The sequence below is a fragment of the Thrips palmi genome, unplaced genomic scaffold (genome assembly GCF_012932325.1).
Source record: "Thrips palmi isolate BJ-2018 unplaced genomic scaffold, TpBJ-2018v1 HiC_scaffold_18, whole genome shotgun sequence".
Lineage (NCBI taxonomy): Eukaryota > Metazoa > Arthropoda > Insecta > Thysanoptera > Thripidae > Thrips > Thrips palmi.
This window is the reverse complement of record NW_023144627.1, coordinates 10,616,285-10,637,020: the sequence shown is the minus strand read 5'-3', so window position 1 is coordinate 10,637,020 and position 20,736 is coordinate 10,616,285. Positions and strand designations below refer to the sequence as shown.

The 20,736-nt window shown below is 55.3% G+C and overlaps 2 protein-coding genes across 2 annotated transcripts in view; one reads left to right on the top strand and one right to left on the bottom strand.

The window, feature by feature from the left end:
* The window catches only part of LOC117644605 (beta-alanine transporter-like), a 42,059-nt gene extending 35,789 nt beyond the window's left edge, over positions 1–6,270 (bottom strand). Inside the window, exons 1-2 of the mRNA XM_034384206.1 lie at positions 5,993–6,270; positions 2,854–3,286 (exon numbers count right to left, since the gene is read on the bottom strand). Of these exons, the coding sequence (XP_034240097.1) occupies positions 2,854–3,059 (206 nt within the window). The 5' untranslated portion in view covers positions 3,060–3,286; positions 5,993–6,270. The remainder of the gene's footprint in view (positions 1–2,853; positions 3,287–5,992) is intronic.
* Positions 6,271–14,147: 7,877 nt separating this feature from the next.
* LOC117644574 (sodium-coupled monocarboxylate transporter 1-like) lies at positions 14,148–19,940 on the top strand. The gene is made up of 12 exons (XM_034384144.1): positions 14,148–14,193; positions 14,268–14,532; positions 14,977–15,136; positions 15,232–15,297; positions 15,470–15,521; positions 15,629–15,696; positions 16,990–17,144; positions 17,513–17,878; positions 18,232–18,502; positions 18,802–18,932; positions 19,026–19,104; positions 19,232–19,940. Exons 2-12 carry the CDS (start codon positions 14,276–14,278, stop codon positions 19,460–19,462), a joined length of 1,836 nt encoding a protein of 611 aa, XP_034240035.1. The 5' UTR covers positions 14,148–14,193; positions 14,268–14,275; the 3' UTR covers positions 19,463–19,940.
* Positions 19,941–20,736: the final 796 nt, after the last annotated feature.

Genomic DNA, 20,736 nt, shown 5'->3' with positions numbered 1-20,736 from the left:
CTCCTGAGTACCAGTAGCATGGCCCCTGAGGGGGAAAGGGGGGGGAACGAAACCCGACTACTGGGAAAGGTGGCAGCCTGGCCTACTATGAGAGGACTCCTCCACATCACAGATGACGTGACCAATGACGGGGCCACTGCGGTTTAACTCTGGGGTTGCTCCTGTGATGAGATGGGGGAACCACTGGCTCACCAAGCCGGGGGGGAAAGAGGGCCGGTTCGGGGGGGGTGCCCTCTTTCGCTGAAATTTTTTTATAGTGTTGATTTTATTCTGTTACTCTGAATACATTTTGTGTTAAAATGTCTTTGGATTGTTTCCCATCCGTCTTGATTGACATAGAGAGTGACCCGCGGGTGTTTAGATCAATTGAGCGCCGCCGAGTTGCTCTCTAGCTGCAGCCTGACCGAGTGGCGGTGTAAGTGGGTCGGACAAAACGGAGGTCGGACAAAATTTTCAGCCGACCCCGGGCAAGTAAAAATTTGGTCGTACAAAGGTCGGACAAACGATGTGCACCGTGGCCCCCCCCTTTTGTCCTCTGACGACCAATCTGTTTCACGACGTCGGGGAAATATTTCTACTCTCCCCCTCCCTCTTTCCTGAAAAGTGATCGGACAAACGTCGGTCGGACAAACGTCGGTCGGACAAACGTCGGTCGGACAAACGTCGGTCGGACAAACGTCGATCGGAAAAAAATTTAAGGGCAAAGGAGGTCGGAAAAATTTTTGCAGGTCGGACAAACGTCGGTCGGACAAACGATATACACCGACAGGGGGTGCTTGAGTGCGAGAGAGACACCACTCTTCGAAAAAGAGAGAGGAGAGGGGAGGGGGGAGAGAGAGAGAGAGAGAGAGAGAGAGAGAGAGAGAGAGAAGAGAGAGAGAGAGAAAAGAGAGAGAGAGAGAAAAATAGAGGAAGACGTTCTTTTTGGTCAAAAACATGCAGTAACGAGTCAGGGAAGGGCAGCAGCGGTGGAGGGGACGCTGAGCGTGTCACGGTGCGAGCAGGCGGGCAGGATCGGCGAGGAGGTGCCTGGCCCCGCTCGGCGGTCACCCCCCCCCCCCCCCCCCACCGCCCCCCACGGCCGCCACGCCGCCCCCTGGCCGCCCCCCGGCCGCCCCCCCACCGCCCCCCCCCACGGCCCCCCCTCCTGCCGGCCGCTGCACGTCGGCAGCCCTCCCCCCTTTTCCGTGATGCGGAGCGGGAAAACGACACGCAGCGGGGGCGAAATGTTGGTGCGGGTCCGCCCACAGTGGGCCAGAAGACCGGCCGCCAAAAATCTAGACGCGTGTTGAGCTCCAGAGTCGCTAAATGGGACTCGAACCGAGCGTGTGACCCCACCAATGGATTCCTCGTCCGCAGAGCAATCCATTGGTGGGGTCACACGTTCAGTTCGAGTCCCATTTAGCGACTCTGGAGCTCAAAACGCGTCTAGAGTTTCGGCCGCCGGTCTTCTGGCCCACTGCGCCGCCGAGCCATTCTGAAAAGCCGCTTCTGTCTCTCTCGCACGCCCACGGGACGCGCCATGAGTGAGAGAGAGAGCGACGAGGCGACGCTCCGGGCGGCACCAGTGCGCTGTGGGCGCACTCAATGAGCGCGGCAACACGTCAACTTGCATCAAACTTTCGGCTGTGGCAAACTTGGGGAATGAGTGAGGCGGGTCGGGGGGCCAAAGGCAGGGCCAAAGGAGCTGCAGGGAGCAAGGGCGGATCCAGGGACGGGTTCAGGGGGGGGCGACGTCGCGAAAGTTGCCTACCTACAGGGGTAATGTGCTACTTTTTGCCTACCTTTCAGGCGGCTTCGCCGCCTTCAGGGGGGAGCGACGCCCCCATCGCCCCCCCCCCCTTGGATCCGCGCCTGGCAGGGAGCTCGTTTGGAAATAACACGTACGCGGGGTCACCGCGCCCCGCCACCCCACCGACCCCATCATCGCCTCTACTTGCCTGTCCTATGGAAACACTCGCCGTACAAAGGCTGCGTGCCGTGGCGTGCCGTGGCGTGCCGTGCCGTGGCGTACCGTGTCGCGGAGACAATAAACCGGGGGACATGCCGCCGCGGACAAGTTGGGGGAGCAGGTATGGGCCGCGTCAGTAACGCCGCCCGGAGCACTGGCAGCAAGCTGGTGGAAGTCTCTATCAGCGCCTCTCTCTCTCTCTCTCTCTCTCTCACACACACACACACACTCTCTCTCTCTCTCTCTCTCTCTCTCTCTCTCTCTCACACTCTCTCTCTCTCTCTCTCTCTCTCTCTCTCTCTCTCAACGCGGGACGCCGCATGAGTGCGAGAGAGACAGCCTCACGACACGACGCACCGGCCGGGGTCTCGGCCCTGCCGCCTTGCTTGCCGTCGCCGCCACGCGTATGATGGAGTGAAAAGGAAAAGTCCCGCGGGGGTAATGACTTTGCTACCTGAAGATGGATCAGGCTGGCGGAGCGCCTGGCGGGTAGACCCTCCCGCGGGACGCGCCGCCCGCGGGGTTGCCTACGCCCCGATCCGCAGGCGCTCGGGCCGCCAAGGCAGGGCCGAGGCGGGGGACTCTCGGAGGTTGCAGACGACGCGCGGGTCGGAGGACCGGTGGAGGCGGTCAAAATCCCCGACGCCTTTCGACCTCCAGAGTCGCCCGAACCGAACGTGTGACCCCACCAATGGATTGCTCTCCGAACGAGGAATCCATTGGTGGGGTCGCACGTTCGGTTCGAGTCCCATTTTGCGACTCAAAACGCGTCTTTGGGAGAGAGAGGGGGGGGAGGTAGTGAGTGAGAGAGAGAGAGAGAGAGAGAGAGAGAGAGAGAGAGGGGGGGGGGGAGAGAGTGAGAGAGAGAAGGGGGGGAGAGAGGGAGGGAGGGAGAGACTCACCTGAGGTTCCGGGCCCACTCCTGGCTGATGTTGAGCGCGTCCAGCTCGGGCACGTAGCACCAGTGCGGCGGGCTGGCCGCCATGAAGAGCTGGTTGTAGGCGTGGAAGCCGCAGGGCAGCACGCCGGGCAGCAGGACGAACCACAGCAGCAGCTGCTGGTACGCGCCGAACTCGCCCACGTCGGGGAGGATGTCGTCCAGGTCCATGGTGCGCACCTCGTGCGCCTCGGGCCTGCCGGCCAGCTTGTCGGCCAGCTTGTCGGCTAGCTTGTCCTCCTCCTCCTTGGCCTGCTTGGCGGCCTGCTTGGCCTGCGCCTCCACGGCCGCCGACAGGGTCGCCAACTCATCCAGGTCTCCGTGCGGGCCGCGCGCCGTCGCCGGCACGCTCAGCGCGGTCAGGGGTTAGGAGTGGCAGCACCGGCCGCCGCGGGACCCTGCAAAAACGTGAAAGTAGATAAATAACAGGAAAGAGTGGCGATACAAATAGGCAACTGTGGCCCACCCCGTATACATTTTAAGATTCGCGAATGTTGTTTGTGTTTACGCTGAGAAAACCTTACAAACTATTTTGTCAAACTTGTTGATGACATTGATGTTAGCCCCATGCAAGCAAGCTCAGCAATACGTGATGAAACTGTCATCATTTTCAAGTGATGAAAATGCCATTTCTGATTTTACCACAAAGTTACAACAAAGTCTCACAGCGTGTCGCATACTGTTATTCAACTAGTATGACGTCACATTCGTTGATCTACAGCGCGCTGTCTGTTTGTTGATAGCGGGTCGTCGCAGTTCGAGTTGGTGTTTTCTGAGGTCCTCGCCACCCCACCCCTCTCGCGGGCCCCTCGGCGCGGGACCCCGGCCGACGATACAATCGTGTTGACGCGAACACGTGAGCCCCAAGAGGGTCTCCCGGCCGCCCCCAGACTGGAGCCCGACTGGACCGAGCGGTCTACCCTGTGCAAACGGGTGCTGTTGACGGAGTCAACGCGAGCCCGGCGCGTCTCAGCGCTGCCACCACACTGTGGGCCGTCACACTGCGGCGCGTCCGGGCCAGGCAGGGCGAGGCATCGCCATCATGGCCACCCCGCCAGGGAAAATACACAGCGACCCGCAATTGCTTTGGACGCATTGCCATTCGTTTTGCAATTGCTTTTACTCCAAATGTTTGCGATGAAACCGAGTTCGCCGTTCCGACGACACGCTGGTGTGGGCGGCAATTCAGTTATTGCACCATTTAGCGAAAACTACCCCTTCTTTTGGCGACGAAGCGGCCTTTATTTTTACTTCGTTACTGCAAAATGTATTTCATTGTAATTTATAGCAGGGATTGTTGCAAAACCTTGCAAAAATTGTTGCAAAATCTAGACATAGTGGGCAAGTTTTTGCAGCTTGACTGGGAGTGCAGTAGTGGAGGTGGCCCCTGGTGGTAAGCAGTGGTAAGTACTTCCGGGTAGTTCTCACCACTTCGGTCAGTGGAGTGGCTCTGCTGCAGGGGTCTCCAACTCAGGCCCGGCGGGCCATTTGGCCCAGCTGGGCCCGCGGGCCCGAGCCCGGGCCAGCGCTACTGCTGCCTCAGCTATCGCCGCTCTTCCCACTCCGATCTCAGAGGCTTTGCTGCTGTGCAGACGTCCCCCACCCACCCGCCAGTACCCCCCTCGCTACCTACTACCTGTCTCTCCCCGCTCCGGTCGCACCGGGCGGGCCCCAGCGTGCCCGGCCTGGCCCGCTTGGCCCGCGGGCCAGCTGCGGGCCAACGAGTTGGAGACCCCTGCTCTGCTGGATTGGCTACACAGCTCCCATCTCTGTCTCTTTTAGACGCCTTGTTTTCGCAACTCAAAGCAATCTAATTGAACACTCGGCGCTCTCGTTCCATATTTCTGACGCATAATTTTATTTTGTAAAAAAAACATTCATAAACATGGAATGAAAGAAACTAAACGGGAACGGGCCTGGAGTAGTCTGGCAGTGCTAATCTGTCGGAATGCGTTGCATTGAGTGCGTCTCTCCCCCCCCCTTCCCCCCTCTCTCTCCCTCCCTCTCTCTCTCTCTCTCTCTCTCTCTCTCTCTCTCTCTCTCTCTCTCTCTCTCTCTCTCTCTCTCTCTCTCTCTCTCTCTCTCTCTCTCTCTCTCTCTCTGTGGCGGTGCACCTAATGGGCTGCCATCACTAATGGCGGAACACGTCGTATTGCTATTGGCCGGACGGTGTGCGTGTCACTGCCAATAACCAGGGACTCCGATATGAATATCGCGGTATTCTGGCAAAATGCCTCTCCCCCAATCCCTAGGCATACTCTGCCTCAACCATAAGACTCATCGAGTGCACCATCACCCTCCGCAAGTGCAAGGGAGGGCATTGAGAGTTCGCGTTGCCTTGTCCGTCCGGCGAGCCGTGCAGTAATTGGCGGACATGACACGCGCCCCATTGTCCGTTATCACTTTACACCTGCGCACGACATGGCCCCGGGAGGGGAAAAGGGGGGGGGCAGGGGTCGCCACCCTATTTAGTACAATCTAGCCCTGCTGCGCTCCCCACAGCAAGTCCGCCTCTGCCATTCCCCCAGTGACCCCAAAAAAAGGGAAGCCCTTCGTCACACTGCGAAAAATTCCGCCGTTTTTCACGGAGAACGGGACTTTCCGAAAGTTACTGGTCCGCCGCCGTCTTCCCCATCAGATTCTCTTGTAAGCTCGCGGTAAAAAATGTGATCGAAGTTTTCCCCTCCGTTACTGACGGTCCGCAAATTCATTTACACTCGACAAGTCTTATAGAGAAGATTCTCCAGATTATGATGAAAATTCTCGATATTATGGCGGGCAACTGACCTTTACCTTGGAAAACTCACTTTACCTTACAGATATTTTTTCTATTTTTTCATTGTACTACAGTGAAAATTTCCGCAGTAATATGTGATATTTTTTATTTTTGTTTTGCTTTGTATTACAGAGAAAATCGCCACAGTTCAACCGTTTTTACGCCAAATATTTTAGATTTCCAGGCATTTCAGGCACTAAAGTGGACACCGGATCGCACCGGACTTATGGAGTGGTTGCCCCCTCGACTTTTCCTGTGCCTTTTTCGGTCTGTGTCCTCGGACTAGGCGGAAAAACTGACCCCCACACGATCAAAATGACGCACCCACCTCTGTCCGTCCGCTGGCGGCGACCGCCCACGCGGCCAAGCGTGGGGAGATTACGGTCCAGGCATTCGCCGACAGGTTGGCCCAGCACTGTTAAAAATCCACCCACTTCCTGTTCCGTTTTAATTTTTCTTTTCTAAAATAACACGCCACTTGCTGGGGCTTTCCACGCGACGGTAAGAGTCAAAGTTCGAACTGCTGTTTATCTTAGTGTTTCGTGACGGCGACGAACGGCAGCGCTGGCACGGCACGAGCGCGAGCTTGGCGACGCACTCGGAGCGGCTCGGAGCGCGGCGCGGCGCGGGGCGGCCGACCAGACGCGGGGAGCAGCACGACGGCACTGAGGCCGTGGCCGCCGTGGGGGCCGCGGGGGCTCGGAGGCTGAGGGGAACGGCACGGCGGCACGGCGGCAGGGGGTCGCGGCGGGACGGCCGTCTGGTCCAGCGGCCCCGCGCCGCACGCACCAACCCCCGCCGAGCCGGCCGGCGAGGAGAGGGGGGAAGGGGGAGGGGTGTGCTGACCGCACCGACGGGAACTCACTCCGCGGCCGGGTGTCGGTTACGTTCGGATAGACAGTTGCCAGCAGACTGATTCCGAGAGTCGCTTTCGTCGCTCTGTCCACTCCCGCACTTATCGATGGGGCGTCCCGTATAGGTGCGGGATAGGGACAGAGCGACGGAAACGACTCTCGGAATCAGTCTGCAATCTGGTGGCACTTTTCCCGGCCCGCTTTGGCGCGCTTTCGCCACTCGATATCATTCCCTTCCACCGCACTCAGCAGCCTAGCCGCATCCCGGACGCGTCATTTCGACCCCCACCCCCTCAGTCAGTCATACCATAAATCTACCCTACAAATGAAAAAAAAATGCACTTTTCAAGGTTGGGCATAAATTTTTATCCGACTTGCCATCTTGAAAGGTGTTGCCCCATAAATTATGTGGCGGTTCGAATTCCGCTGGCGTCCCTGGCGGTCCCTGGCGCCGCTGGTGGTGACAAAGGGTACAAAGGGATCGTCCACTTACTACGTCACGTTTTTTTAAAAAAATATTTGTCCGTCCTTGTTACTCCTTATGGACTGCCAGTGAGTGCGAGAGAGACAGAAGCCATTATTTAATTTGTGGAGCGTGGTGAAAAGACAGAGATGCACGCTTAAAGCATACGTAGAACAATCTAAGTTACTTTCTTAAACAGAGAAATAGTTCGTACACCCCCCCCCCAAAAAAAAAAAAATGACTGGTCGGATAAAAAAAAACTTTTCTTGTTTTTTTTTTTTAAGAAAATCTTCCTTTACGCAAACTTTTTTTTTGCATGCGCAGAAAAAAATTCTTGTGTTAAGGCATTTTTTCTAATAAAAACCAAGAAAATTAAAAGTCAAGAAACCATTTTTCTGGATGTAAATTACGAAGTATTTTCTTTGTAAGCTTATGTATGCTCAAAATAATTTGTTTTAACAAGCTGCTTTTCTTTAAGGCTTACTGTTTGTAAGGTTTTCACAGTGTGCGTAGACGGCAGAATCGCTCCCGGATAGGCCTACAGAGCTACCGACAAAGAAGTGAAAGCCGCGAAAGCCTGGACCGTCACCTCGGCGTTCGGCGTTCAAATCCCTCCCCCCTCTCCAAAAAAAGAGCAGCTGGGAGAGGCTACGGCGAAGCACCGTAGCAAAGGGAATTGAGACAGCAGCTTTTGTTTTCGCCTTCATGTTCGATTTGCTTCTTTGTGTGTGAGTGTGTGTGTGTGTGTGGTGTGTGTGTGTGTGTGTGTTTGTGTGTGCGTGCGCGCTTTCGTATGTGTTTGTGTATGAGTGTGTGCGGTGGAGCAAGGGGGACGGGGCACCCGGGTGGGTCGCGAACCCACGACCACGGCACAACGCGTATCGCTGAGCGACCCCGGGGCTCAAAACGCGTCTAGAGTTTTGCATTGCATTGTGCATTGCATCACATTCGTTTGGGTGTGGATCGGCCAAAAATTAGCTTGTTCTCATTCAAGAGAATGTGACACAATGCTCAAACGAACGTGACATTCTGTCACGTTTCGTTTTTATGTATGTCACGTTCCTGGAATGAGAGTGTGGGCCACCGTGCGACCCAGCCGAATCAAACCCTCTACCGTTGTCGTTGTCACCCGGAAAAGTTTGGTGAAACCGCACTGTGAATTTGTGAGGGGAGCGGAAAATATGCGTGGCATGGGGTAAGGTCTGCTTCCTCCCCCCCCCCCTTTTTCCCGCGTTCGGATCCGCTCCAGGTTTCGTTCCTGGAATTCCTCCTTACACCTGCCATGCTGCCTTGCCCCGCCTTGCTCCACAGCGAAAGCACTTTCGTCTTCCCCTTCACCCTCCCTCTCTTCCGCAACACTTCCTCCCGAGGGAGCTTTCGGCATGAGTGAGGCGTGCCACCGGCACCCATTTGGAGAACGTGTAACCTGACAAACTGGGCTTGTAATGTCTTTCCATCTGTTCGTGCGTCCGTCTCTTTGCGAACCTGTGGCAACTTCCCCGCGAAGAACCGCTCCAAGTCGTCCGAGATACGAAGCGTCCCTGTCCATGACTCCAGGCGAAGCATACTTGCGCGCAGCGACTCCACTGTAAAGCAAAAACAAAAGGTCAGCAAATATAGACAACAAATTCAGAGGTCGTCAAAGTCCAGTCGAACCGGGCGTGTGACCCCACCAATGGATTCCTCGTTCGGAGAGCAATCCATTGGTGGGGTCACACGTCCGGTTCGAGTTCCAGTAAGCGACTCTCGAGCTCAAAAAGCGTCTGGTATTTTGACCACCTCCACCGGTCTTCCGGCCCACAGCGCGTCCCCTGTCCTGCTTGTTGCGCGGGCTCTTTGGCTTACGTCGCCCACTGGCAAGGCAGCCATTGTGCTATACAGCGCGATCGCATATTCATGGGGCCAGCGTAGCCTGCCCCGCCGTGGCACAGTGGGCCAGAAGACCGGTGGAGGCGGACAAAACTCTAGACGCGTTTTGAGCTCCAGAGTCGCTAAACAGGCCTCGAAACGAACGAGTGACACCACCAATGGATTCCTCGTTCGGAGAGCAAACCATTTGGTGGGGCCACACGTTCGATTCGAGGTCTGTTTAGCTACTCTGGAGCTCAAATGCGTCGAGAGTTTTGTCCGCCTCCACCGGTCTTCTGGCCCACTGTGCGTGGCTTTGCTGACGGGGTGGCGGCCTGCCGGGCTGCAGCGGGGCGATGGCCCTCCCAAAGGGACACGGAGTCAATAGAATAGGTGATGAAGATGAAGTGGCACCGCAAGGCCATGGCTTTGCATTCACTGCAAACCTAACTGTCTGCTAAGTATACACACTTACAAATGCATGCTTGGCCAAGTGGACACTAACGAACGCATGCTTGGCCAAAAGCACGCTCTTTCAAATGCATACATGGCCAAGGAGACTCTTAACAACGCATAATTGGCCGAGTACATACTTGCAAACGGCATGTTTGGGACCGTATAACTCCGTGTAGAACTTGCCAAGCATCCATTTGCAAGTATGTACTTTGCCAAGTATGCGTTTGTAACGTTGACTGCAAGAAAAAATTAAATAGTACACAAAAGTACAACGAAAACTGTGAAAAAAGGGCAATGAGGATAGTACAAAGTATAAACGAGTTTGGTACAAAGAGGCCAGGACTAGACTGCACTCGCCATGCCAGGTCCATTGTACTTTGTTGTTTGTTTCTTTAAAAGGACAGTCCAATCCTGATTTAAAAAAAACTGTCGGGAATTCTTGCAGGTCAGTTGTGGTTTTGTTTCTTGCAGTGTCATGCATTTGTAAGTGTGTACTTGAGTGGGAAGTTAGGTTTGAGTGTTGGATCGTTCACTACTTGTTGTTGAGCACACACACAAAGACGCAGTAAGCGCTGTGAAAAGTTAATAGTGCAAATGTTGTTTTCGTTTTCTGGTCTGTTCTTTTTTTTTTGTGAAAGAGAGCGGGTCCTGGGGGATCAGCTTGCCAGACGCGGCGTGGCTTCAAAGGCTCTCCCCATGTTCCCCGAGGAGAAGGACATGTCCCAATATGTCAAGGTGCACTCGTAGGAAAAAAAATGGACGGAAAAAGTCGGAAAAAGTGCGCAAAGGCTCTCTTTTCCTCTCTAGGCCAAAGTGATTTGAATACATTCATGAATCATAATAAACAAATAATAATGCCTGGAAGGCAGTTTCGAAGACGCACCGCGGTGACACTACTGGGAGTGAAGATAAAATAAGCTGACTGTGACTCACCCCTCGGACAAGGGTTTGAACCCTCCCCAATACCAATTTGGCTTCCCCCTTTCAAGCCTCGGCGATTAATGCACACTGCGTGTGTGTGTGTGTGTGTGTGTGTGTGTGTGTGTGTGTGTGAGAGAGAGAGAGAGAGAGAGAGAGAGAGAGAGAGAGAGAGAGAGAGAGAGAGAAGAGAGAGTGGTCTGACCCTCCTCTCGAAAAGGAAAACAAAAGCACGGGGTCAGTGGAGAACAGGATAAATTTTATGTACGAGCAGGGCGAGCGACAGAGAGGCCCTAGTGAGTAGCCAGTCCCTTGTCCGACCCTTCGGCCTTGGGTCCCTTCGCGTCCTGTGTGCCCTATGGCCATTCTCCCCCCCCCCCCCCTTTCCCCTGGCCGTGAACGCGGAACTCGAGATTAGCCTTTTGTAAAAGGCAGGATGAACTCATTTAGCGCTTTTGTTCTGCTAATGGGAAGAAGTTGCTTCAACGCCAATCTATGTCCCTCCCCCCCTCCCCTTTTTATCGTGTAGCCACCACCGCGCCCACACGCGCTGTGTGTTGTGCGGCCTCCAGCGGCAAAGGCCGCACCGCGGGCGGCTTTCGGGTCGAACGCGCGTAACGCACAAAGCACGCACTTGAAGCAGGTTAAATATGAAATTCTGTCAAAATAATCCTGTGGCAAAAACTCGATTTAAACTTTTTCGCAGGACTTCCCCGCTGCTATGTATTTAAAGATCGCTGAAATATGTTACAGTGGTGTGGTGATGGCGCGCTTCGCGTCGCGTTACATTATCACCGCCTTGAAGCGCCAGGCTAGGCAGCCCTTCGTGCGTGCCCGCGCCGCGGGACGCAGCCAGGAGGGGCGCAGTGGGCCAGAAGACCGGTGGAGGCGGCCAAAACTCTAGACGCGTTTTGAGCTCCAGATTCGCGAAATAGGACTCGAACCGAACGTGTGACCCCACCAATGAATGGGAGGGATCCATTAGTGGGGTCACACGTTCGTTGCGGGACCGCTTAGCGACTCCGGAGCTCCAAACGCGTCTAGAGTTTTGGCCGTCGGCGTCGGTCTCGAGGGGTTACCCACTCCGGGAATCATGTGTACACTCAGTCCGGGAATCATTCGTAAATCTTTTAAAATTTGATGGAAAATCCTCATAGTTTCAATTTAAAGTCATGGTAATCATGTGATACGCACAAAAACATTCAAATACAAAGCAAATTTTCGAAAGTTCTCTCTTTTTCTCAGGGATATGTTCTGGGAATCGCGGGAATCCGGAATCGTGTGTACACTAAAACAACGAGTGGGTAACCCCTCGGTCGGTCTTCCGGCCATTCTGCTCCGGCCCCATGCACTGCGCCGCGTGGCCCTCGCAGTATTTTTACCCCCGCGTGTCGGCCGCCGCTCTCGGCTGCAGACCGATTCCGAGACTCGCTTTCGTCGCTCTGTCTCTCTCGCACCTATACGGGACGCCCCATGGGTGTGCGGGAGAGACAGAGCGACGAAAACGACTCTCAGTCCGCTGCTCTCGGTGGGTTCGTGGCCTCCGTCGTAGCGGCCACCCATTGTCACGACTCTTCCCGTAGACTGATTCCGAGAGTCGTCGCTGTCTCTCTCGCACTCATGGGGCGTCCCGTATCGGTGCGAGAGAGACAGCGCGACGACTCTCGGAATCAGTCTACAGGGCTTGCTGCGCGATGCTGCGGCACCTGGTGCAACCGTCGTGTTGACACTCCGTGCCACCCCACGCCGCTGCTCGCCTGTTCCCACAAACAAACTGCAGACTGATTCCGAGAGCCTTTTTCGTCGCCCCGTCTCTCTCGCATCCGCACGGGACGCCCCTTGAGTGCGAGAGAGTCAGAGCGACGACTCTCGGAATGAGTCTGCTGCACGACGCGTCCCCCCCCCCCTCCTCGCTCGCGTGTCGCCGTAAAGCACCGCAAACATTGCCGAGGCTCAACCTCGTTTGCCCAACCCGGAGCCCCGCGGAGCGCCGCACCGACGATGCCTAATAGTCTGATTGGCCTGGGGGCTCCACAGCGCACCGGGCGACAACATAACCTCACTTTTTGCCACACGCTTTGGCCACTGTTTAATCATGTCGCGCGGTCTGACCGATGGGCACACCGCGCCAGGAACCCTACGACGCACGTCAGCTGACATCCTAACCTCACTTTTCTTAAAGCAGCTCCCTTTATGTTGTTTACATAATATTTCACTCGGTTTCTTTAGACTCACCCAACAACTCTTTACTTATTTTTCGCGCTCATTATTGTTCGGTGTGAATAATTTCCAGCCACACTCACCTGTCACAGGACGGAGAGATTTTCCGTATCGGCGCGCGAAGCCAGCTGGCTGGACGGTACGCGCAGATCTCACTTACACTTCGCCGCGGCATTTTCAATGTCACCACACCGTAATAATTCAGTTAACAGTGGCACTTTCAGCGGCTTATCTCCGTCACTGACGTAGTTTCCAAAGCGTTTCTTGCGTCGGCCCTTTGTTTACCCTGGCATTGAGATACCCGGTCGGCGCGGGGCGGCGCGCCGGGTGCCGTTTTGACAAAGCGCCCTGCCGAGGGTTCAATTGTGCTCCGATTCCTGGAAAGAGCAAGTCACCCACCCCGAATTTTTGGCGCTATCTTCGTCGACATTACGTCAGCATGACACCGGCGGATTTACTACACTCTTTGTCGTCAGCCCAGCGGGCCCAGCCACCGGGTTTCATTCGGAGCCAAAGTTGGCCAATAGTTTCGCCTCCGCCCGCGAGGGGCGCTGCGCTTCGCTCGTCGGCGCGCGGGCGGGAAAATCGGCACGCTTTGTCGAGTTTTGGAATCGGTTCGCGTTTTTGAATTATCTTGTTCTCCGGGACGCCGTTCAAGTTTTGGGTACCTCACAGTTGGGTTTGGAAGCGAGTAACGCGGCGTTGGCTCTTCAGCGCCGACTTTGAAAGTGGTCTAAAAAAAGAGTCTCGCTCTCTGTCTGTTCTCTCTCTCTCTCTCTCTCTCTCTCTCTCTCTCCTCTCTCTCTCTCTCTCTCTCTCTCTCTCTCTCCCCCTCTCTCTCTCTCACTCTGTGCTCCCCCTCTCTCTCTCGGTTTAATTTTACCTTCCAGTGCGAGACCCCATCGACAACGCATTTCGTGCCGCCTCATTTTTTTTTTTATTTTTTTTGCCGCTGCGACATGGAGAACTCCGGAGGGTGTTCAGCAGCAGCGGGTGGTTATTACGTATTCCGTTTCAGTGAACCTGCTCTTTGTCGAGTAGTGCCACGGGTCAAGGGCCCGGCCTGGCCTTGGGCCTGGCTAGGCCCCGCGGTGCCGGGTCGCCCAGGTGCACGCACTGCTTTGCCTTTTTTTGCAGCGCGGCTCCCCTCGGGGGCGACGGCCCCGCTGCGCAGTGGGCCAGAAGACCGGTGCAAGTGGCCAAAACTCTAGACGCGTTTTGAGCTCCAGAGTCGCTAAACGGGACCCGAACCGAACGTGTGATCCCACCAATGGACTGCTCTCCGAACGAGGAATCCATCGGTGGGGTCACACGTTTGGTTCGAGGCCTGTTCAGCGACTCTGGAGCTCAAAGCGCGTCTAGAGTTTTGGCCGCCTCCACCGGTCTTCTGGCCCACTGTGTGACGGATGCTGTCTTGCCCGAGAGCGCACTGCCCCACTGCGGGCCTCGGCTGCTCGCCACGACAGCCATGCTAGCCTAGAGGGCCTGCTGGCTGCCTGCTGGCTGCGGGGCAGGATTCCCAGTGATTCGCGGAAAAGGCGGGGCTCGGCGGCGAGGCGGAGGAGGGAGGGGTGGGGGTCAAAGGGGGACTTTAATTTGGTAAACGGTAAGTGCGCTGTTGGCGCCGCGGGCTGGCGGGCGGGGGGACGCGAGGGGGTGTAGTGGGGGGGGGGGGGTAGAGTTTATCTACCGAGATGTGGTGAGATATGAATGCCGTCCTCCTCGGCTCTTCTTTTCCAGTGGCGCGCTCGGCGGGCACGACGCGTGCAAGTTGGGGCCGTTCCCGTGGAAAATACGCATCGGTCGATGTAGGAGCGGCGACTCAATTCGCGCTTTCTGTGCAGCGGGAACCATGTCCACCACCATGGCCGCCGTGACCGCCGCCGCCGCCACCGCCGCCACCACGGACACCGAGGAGACGGTGGACCAGTTCGACATGGTGCTCACGTTCAACTCGGCCGACTACGTCCTGTTCATCGTCATGATGCTCATGTCCGCCTTCATCGGCGTGTACTACGGCTGCATCAAGAAGCAGGACTCGGTGTCCGAGTACCTGCACGGCGGCAAGAACATGGCCATCTTCCCCATCGCCATGTCCCTCATCTCCAGGTACACTTCAAACTCAAGATTTCTCAGTATGCATCTTCACACAAAATATTTTTTGTACAAATTTTGTACGAAGACGTCACTATTTTTTGAGCACACGAAGTTTTCATAAAAATTTGTACGCAATTTTGCACAAAAATTGGTAAATATGTGCAGTTAGTTTTTCGTACAAAGTTTGTACGATAAGTTCGTGTGGACAAAAAACTGTGACGTCTCGTACAAAATTGTACATAACATTAAGTGTGTACAGGGACAACCGTGCAACACACCTACTGGTGTACTTAGCCATCGAGGGACCAAACAGTCAAGAAATCATGTCCTGTGTCCACTTTAGTGCTTAAAACCTACAATGTCTGGAAATCTGAAATTTTCCTCCAAAAATAGGCAAAAAAGCGAGCAATTTTCAGTGTGTTAATCGTTGACCGTCTTGACGGGATTTGCGTGCAGCAATGTGTCTGGCATCACGATGCTGGCCGTGCCCTCCGAGATGTACCTGTACGGCACCCAGTTCGCCCTGCTGGGGCTCATGGTGTTCCCCGCCACCCTCGCCGTCATGTACCTCTTCATCCCCATGTTCTACAACCTGCAGTGCAACTCGTCCTTTGAGGTACTACCGGATAGTTGGATGTCCAAATGTATTTTAGGACGTGCATTTTCTCGGTATTTCTACTTTGTTCACGCCACGCTCACTTTGCTCTGCAGTATTTAGAGCTCCGTTTCAACAGGAGCGTGCGCAAGCTGGGCTCCTTCCTCTTCGCTATCGGACAAGTGAGTCTCACGCATTCCAGGGGATTGATAGGGCCGGGGCATACATACACTAATACAAACAAGTAAGTAAGCAGAGGCTCCGTCGCTGTGTCTCTCTCGCACCCCCATGAGTGCGACGGAGACAGCGAGGAGGCGACTCTTCAATCAGCTGACACGGTCCTCTCCGTTCCAGCTGCTGTACATGCCCGTGGTCATCTACGTGCCATGCTTGGCCCTCAACCAAGGCAAGTCCACCGCCCCACAGTGGCCCCACAGTGGCCCCAGTCACAAATTTAAAATCTTAATCGCGATCAAATCAATTAACAATTAATCCCTTTCGTCCATTTTGCAGTGAGCGGCGTCAGTGTGCACATCATCAGCCCGATTGCCTGCTTGGTCTGCATTTTCTATACCACACTGGTAAATATCGCAGCTAAAAGCAAGCAAACAACTGCCGACGCTGAGGGGTTGTCAACTCGCACATTACTTCGTACGCAGGATGCAAATTATCTGTGTTTTATTACCATACACTACAAAAAAGTCTATTTAGTACACATAATTGCATGCATGTAAGTGTACGTTTACAAACGCATATTTGGCCAAGTACACACTTACAAATGCATGCTTGGCAAGTAAACACTTACAAACGCATGCTTGGCGCCGTGTAAGTCCATGTTAAGCATAGGCATTTGTGTGTACTTGTCAAGCATGCATTTGTAAGTGTGTACTTCGCCTAGTATGCGTTTGTAAGTGTGTACTTGCAAGCATGCATTTGTAAGTGTGTACTAAGTAGACAGTTAGGTTTGTAGTGTATCGCCGTTAAAAGTCCACAAATATTACCAAATGAACCACTAAAAAGCATAGGGAGCATGAAAACTCAGCCAAAAGACTCTTTTATATGGGACGTTATTTACCATTTAGTACTGTTCCTTCGTAGATGCGCGATGTGAGTTGACGAGCTCTGGCTCAGCCAACGCAATTCACCGACAGGAAAAAAAGACAACTGAGTTGCACTTCGCGCTCGCTAGTCGTGCGGAGCGGCCCCTGACCTCAACATTGACATCCATGGTGCTGCCGCGAGCACTGCACTTGACTTTAAACAGTCATGGTGGTGCAAATCTCGTGAAACTGACGCGAAACGCTGCTGCCGGACCCGCCAATTTCACCTTCAAAACTCACAGACTTTCTTTCTACGTTTTATACTTTTCTGTCTCTGTTCTTCGACTTAACACTGCTCGCGACGAGCATCATTTTGCACATCAAAGCGGCTATTATGCAAACGGCTGAAGGCTCGCGGAACTGCCTGACTATGCTGCCGAGCCATAATCATGAGGAACAGCTCCGCTAGCTGTGCTAGCTCCGACTGCTAAGTACCGGCTCAGGTGTCGGGAATAAAATAGACGCGCTTCTCCGAGAAAAACGCGGACCAGTCAGAATCATGAGAAAACACCGCTGGTGCAAAGACGCGGAAAATACACTCTAAAAATATTAATATCATGCACTGAGAAAAACTTACACAAGGGCGCCGGAAGTGGGGTGCAGGGGGGGGGGGGGGGGGACTTGCCCCCCCCCCCCCCCAAAAAAAAAATAATAATAATAATCTAGTGGGGGGGCATCGCCCTCCCCATTTTCACACACAAAAGTGCTATTTTGAGCTCGGAATAGAGAGAAAAATACAGGTTGCAGGAAACTTACCTTACTTTGATGTTCCAGGGCGGGCTCAAGGCAGTGGTGTGGACGGACGCGCTGCAGTTGGCGCTCCTGGTGCTGGCCTCCTTGGCCGTCATCGTGCTGGGCGTCCTCCGCGTCGGCGGCGCCGGCGTCGTCCTGGAGAGAGCCATCGAGGGCGGCCGGCTGGAGCTGTTCAAGTGCGTTGCCTCATGTAGCGACAGAAGTACCAGGTGTTTCAGAAACCCCGTAGAACTCTGAAGGTATGCAAGCCGCTCGCCGTCGTGCGGGCGGGCTTGCCTACGCGCTGGTCGGCGGGCGCCGGAGCGATCATGGGTTGCCATTCGTCCACTAGTGCAGCTGGGTGACGTCCCCCTTTCCCTCGCCTCCCCGGTTGCGCTCGGCTGGCCCGAACAACTGTCACAGGGGGCGCTAGCGCCGTCTATCGGCCGCCAATCAAACAATCTCGGATGATAATACTTTTTGTCTCGCCCCTGGAGTGGCAAGGTCTTACCTCTGTATTTGTAGTGTCTAGAGTGTACTGACCTGGAGTTGCTCTGTGCCGCAGCATGGACCCCAGCCTCTACGCGCGTTGCACCTTCTGGAACGTGGGGGTGGGCGCTTTCTTTATGCTCATCGTGAACCTGGGAACGTCGCCGTCGAGCGTCCAGCGCTACCTGAGCGTGCCCACCGAGTCGGGCGCCAGGCACACGTCCATGATGGTGGCCGTGGGCTACTTCCTCACTAAGCTCTTCAGCGTGCTCACGGGCATCATCATCTTCGCCAGCTACTTCTACTGCGATCCGCTGCACCCCGACGTACAGGTGGTGCGCAAGGGCGACCAGCTGGTGCCGTACTTCGTCATGGACGTGGGCAGGGACTGGCCGGGGCTGTCGGGGCTCTTCGTGGCCGGCGTCTTCAGCGCGGCACTCAGGTAAACTGCATCGACATAAGTGGTCCAAAATGATCACGATACACTCAGTCTAAAGGGTTGCCAACCTCAGCCTGCCTGCAAGGTTACATTTAGGCACTGCCGGGCTTTGCTTTCGAGATTTCGTCTGATAGAGGCAGGCTGAGGTTCGCTACCATTTCGACCAGTGCATCGTGGGAAGGCTTTTCGCCCCCCTAAGTGGAAACACTGCTAACCCACTGAGGAGGCCGCGAACCGGATACCCGGGTCATCGAATTTGACCGCATACCCGGGTACCCGATTCAGACCTGGTCCAGCCCGGGCGGGCGGGTACCCATCCATGAGCCCTCCTGTCTGACTCGCCGTCTCCGCCGCAGCACCATGTCGGCCGTGCTCAACACGCTGTCCGGGACGCTGTATACGGACTTCATCGAGAAGTGCCTGCCCATGAAGGTGTCCGACGAGCGCGCCTCCACGCACATGAAGATGGTGTCCCTGGTGATCGGCGCCTTCAGCATCGCCATGATCTTCGTGGTGGAGCACCTGGGCGGCGTGCTGCAGATCGCCATCAGCTTCCTGGGCATCACGGCGGGGGCGTCCTTCGGCCTCTTCATCCTGGGCATGTTCTTCCCCTGGGCCAACAGCATGGTGAGATCCTCCTTCAATTTTTCGTTGAGATCAAATTAAAAGGTGCACACTGCAAATCCAAGGGCGGGACAGTCTCAGCACAATGTTTAGCGCGAATGAAGTCTCACGCTTCCAAGTGGTAGGCACGGTTTGTCTCAAAGCTGCAGGGGACCCATGATATTGAACCACAGCGAGCCATGTAGCAAGTGTGGACAAACGTGGCCCACAGTTGTAAGCGTGAATCGTTTTGGCGTTTTGGCTCACGCTAAACAGTGCGTTTGGCAAGCGATTCGGGCTTAACAGTGTTGTGTGTACTTCAGGGCGCGATCGTCGGCTCCATCACCAGTCTCATCTTCATGACGTTCACGGTCGCCGGCAACGCGCACGCCATCGCCTCCAAAGAACTGGTTTACGCCACCCTGCCGACCCGGGTGGACGGCTGCTACGCAAAGTAGGTCCCGAAGAAAATCAGCGTAGCATCAGCGAAAGTATTTGCTTCTTGTTTTATTTTTTCTGAACATTAATTTTACCATTCGCTGTCCAGTGCGACTCTTGACGGTGGGTTTCCAACGGCCGCCCCATTCGTGGACCCCAAGGACGCGGATGTCTTTCCGCTTTTCAAGGTGGGTCCCATTGATGATGATGTTGATGATGATGATGATGATGATGATGATGTGGAGATGATGTGATGATGATAATTATGATGATTATGATGGATGATAATGATTCGTCGTTGGTGTATTCCCCCAGGTGTCGTACCTTTACTTCGGCATCCTGGGCATGGCGGTCACCATGGTGGTGGCGCTAGTCGTGTCCTTCGCCACTGGCGCCAACAAGCTGGAGGACGCCGACCCCGACCTCTTCTCCCCGGTGGTGGCGCACTTCCTGCCGAAACGACGGCAGTGCGCCAAGCTCGCTGCGGCCGCGGCCACCACCATGACACCCCTGGACGAGTACAAGGCCGTGCCCACCAGTGGGTAGCCCGGCAGCGGGTAGCCCACCAGCGGGTAGCCCACCAGCGGGTGTCCCACCAGCGAATGAACCACAATCGGGTAGCCCGCCAGCGGGAAGACCACCAGCGGGTGGCCCACCAGCTGGTAGTCCACCAGCGGGAAGTCCACCAGCGGGAAGACCACCAGCGGGTAGCCCACCAGCGCGGCTAGCCCACCAGCGGGTAGCCCGCCGACGGCCAAGCCGTGTCCGCCTTTCTCGCCAACAGCGAGACCATGGCCACCTGCTGGCTGATTTCGAGCGGGGGGGCTTCTCTAGCACCCGTCCCGACTGACAGGGCGACCCGCTCGGAATCAGCCCACAGGCTATGCCCACCAGCGACCAGACCGTGCCCACAGTGAGCAAGGATACCGGTGGAGTCGGCCAAAACTCTAGACACGTTTTGAGCTCCGGAGTCTCTGAATGGGACTCGAACGGTGTTAGGCCTACCCCACCAATGGATTGCTCCCCGAACACTGCAAAGCCAGTGGCAAGTTTACTTGCCACAAATTTGGCAAGCCGTTTTGAATGCCAAAAATTGGCAAGCTAGGCCCGAAAATACCACCTAGCTTGCCAAAATATGGCAAGCTTATGAAGATTTCCGACCAAAGCTTGCCAAATTTTGGCAATCAAAACGGCTTGCCAAATTTGTGGCAAGTAAACTTGCCACTGGCTTTGCAGTGAACGGAGGAATCCATTGGTGGCGTGACATAATTGGTTTGAGTCCTGTTTAGCGACTCTGGAGCTCAAAACGCATGTTGAGTTTTGGACGCCTCCAGCGGTCTTCTAGCCCACTGCGAGTGCCCACCAGCAGCTAAACCATGCGCCCCTTCGCTATATTGCCAGCGACCCCTGGAAGCGAAGCCCTCTCGGTAACCGAAGCGACGCGTCTGCATAGCGACCCGTGCATTAGGGGCGCTGCCACTCTCCACCATGGCAGCCCGTGTCATGTAGGAGCAGGTCGGAGGAGGGGGGGGGAGAAGGAGGAGGAGGCCGACACTGAGAACGAAAATTCAGCGTGTCTGCGTCGAGCGACGGCGCGACCCCGGCGGCGTCTGGAAATTCCACTCGTAAGACGAACGAGTTTTGTGTCGCGCGCCGCGCCTTCAAGTCAGCAGGTCTGCAGGCAGATCGGCGTGACTGCTGGGACGGGCAGGAAAAAAATCGGTGTGTCTTGCGGCTCACTGGTATGAAAATACCAAAAACAGGCAGCGGATTAAAAAAAAATAAAAGATCTGTGATATTCATTTTCCTGTAAAGTGCAA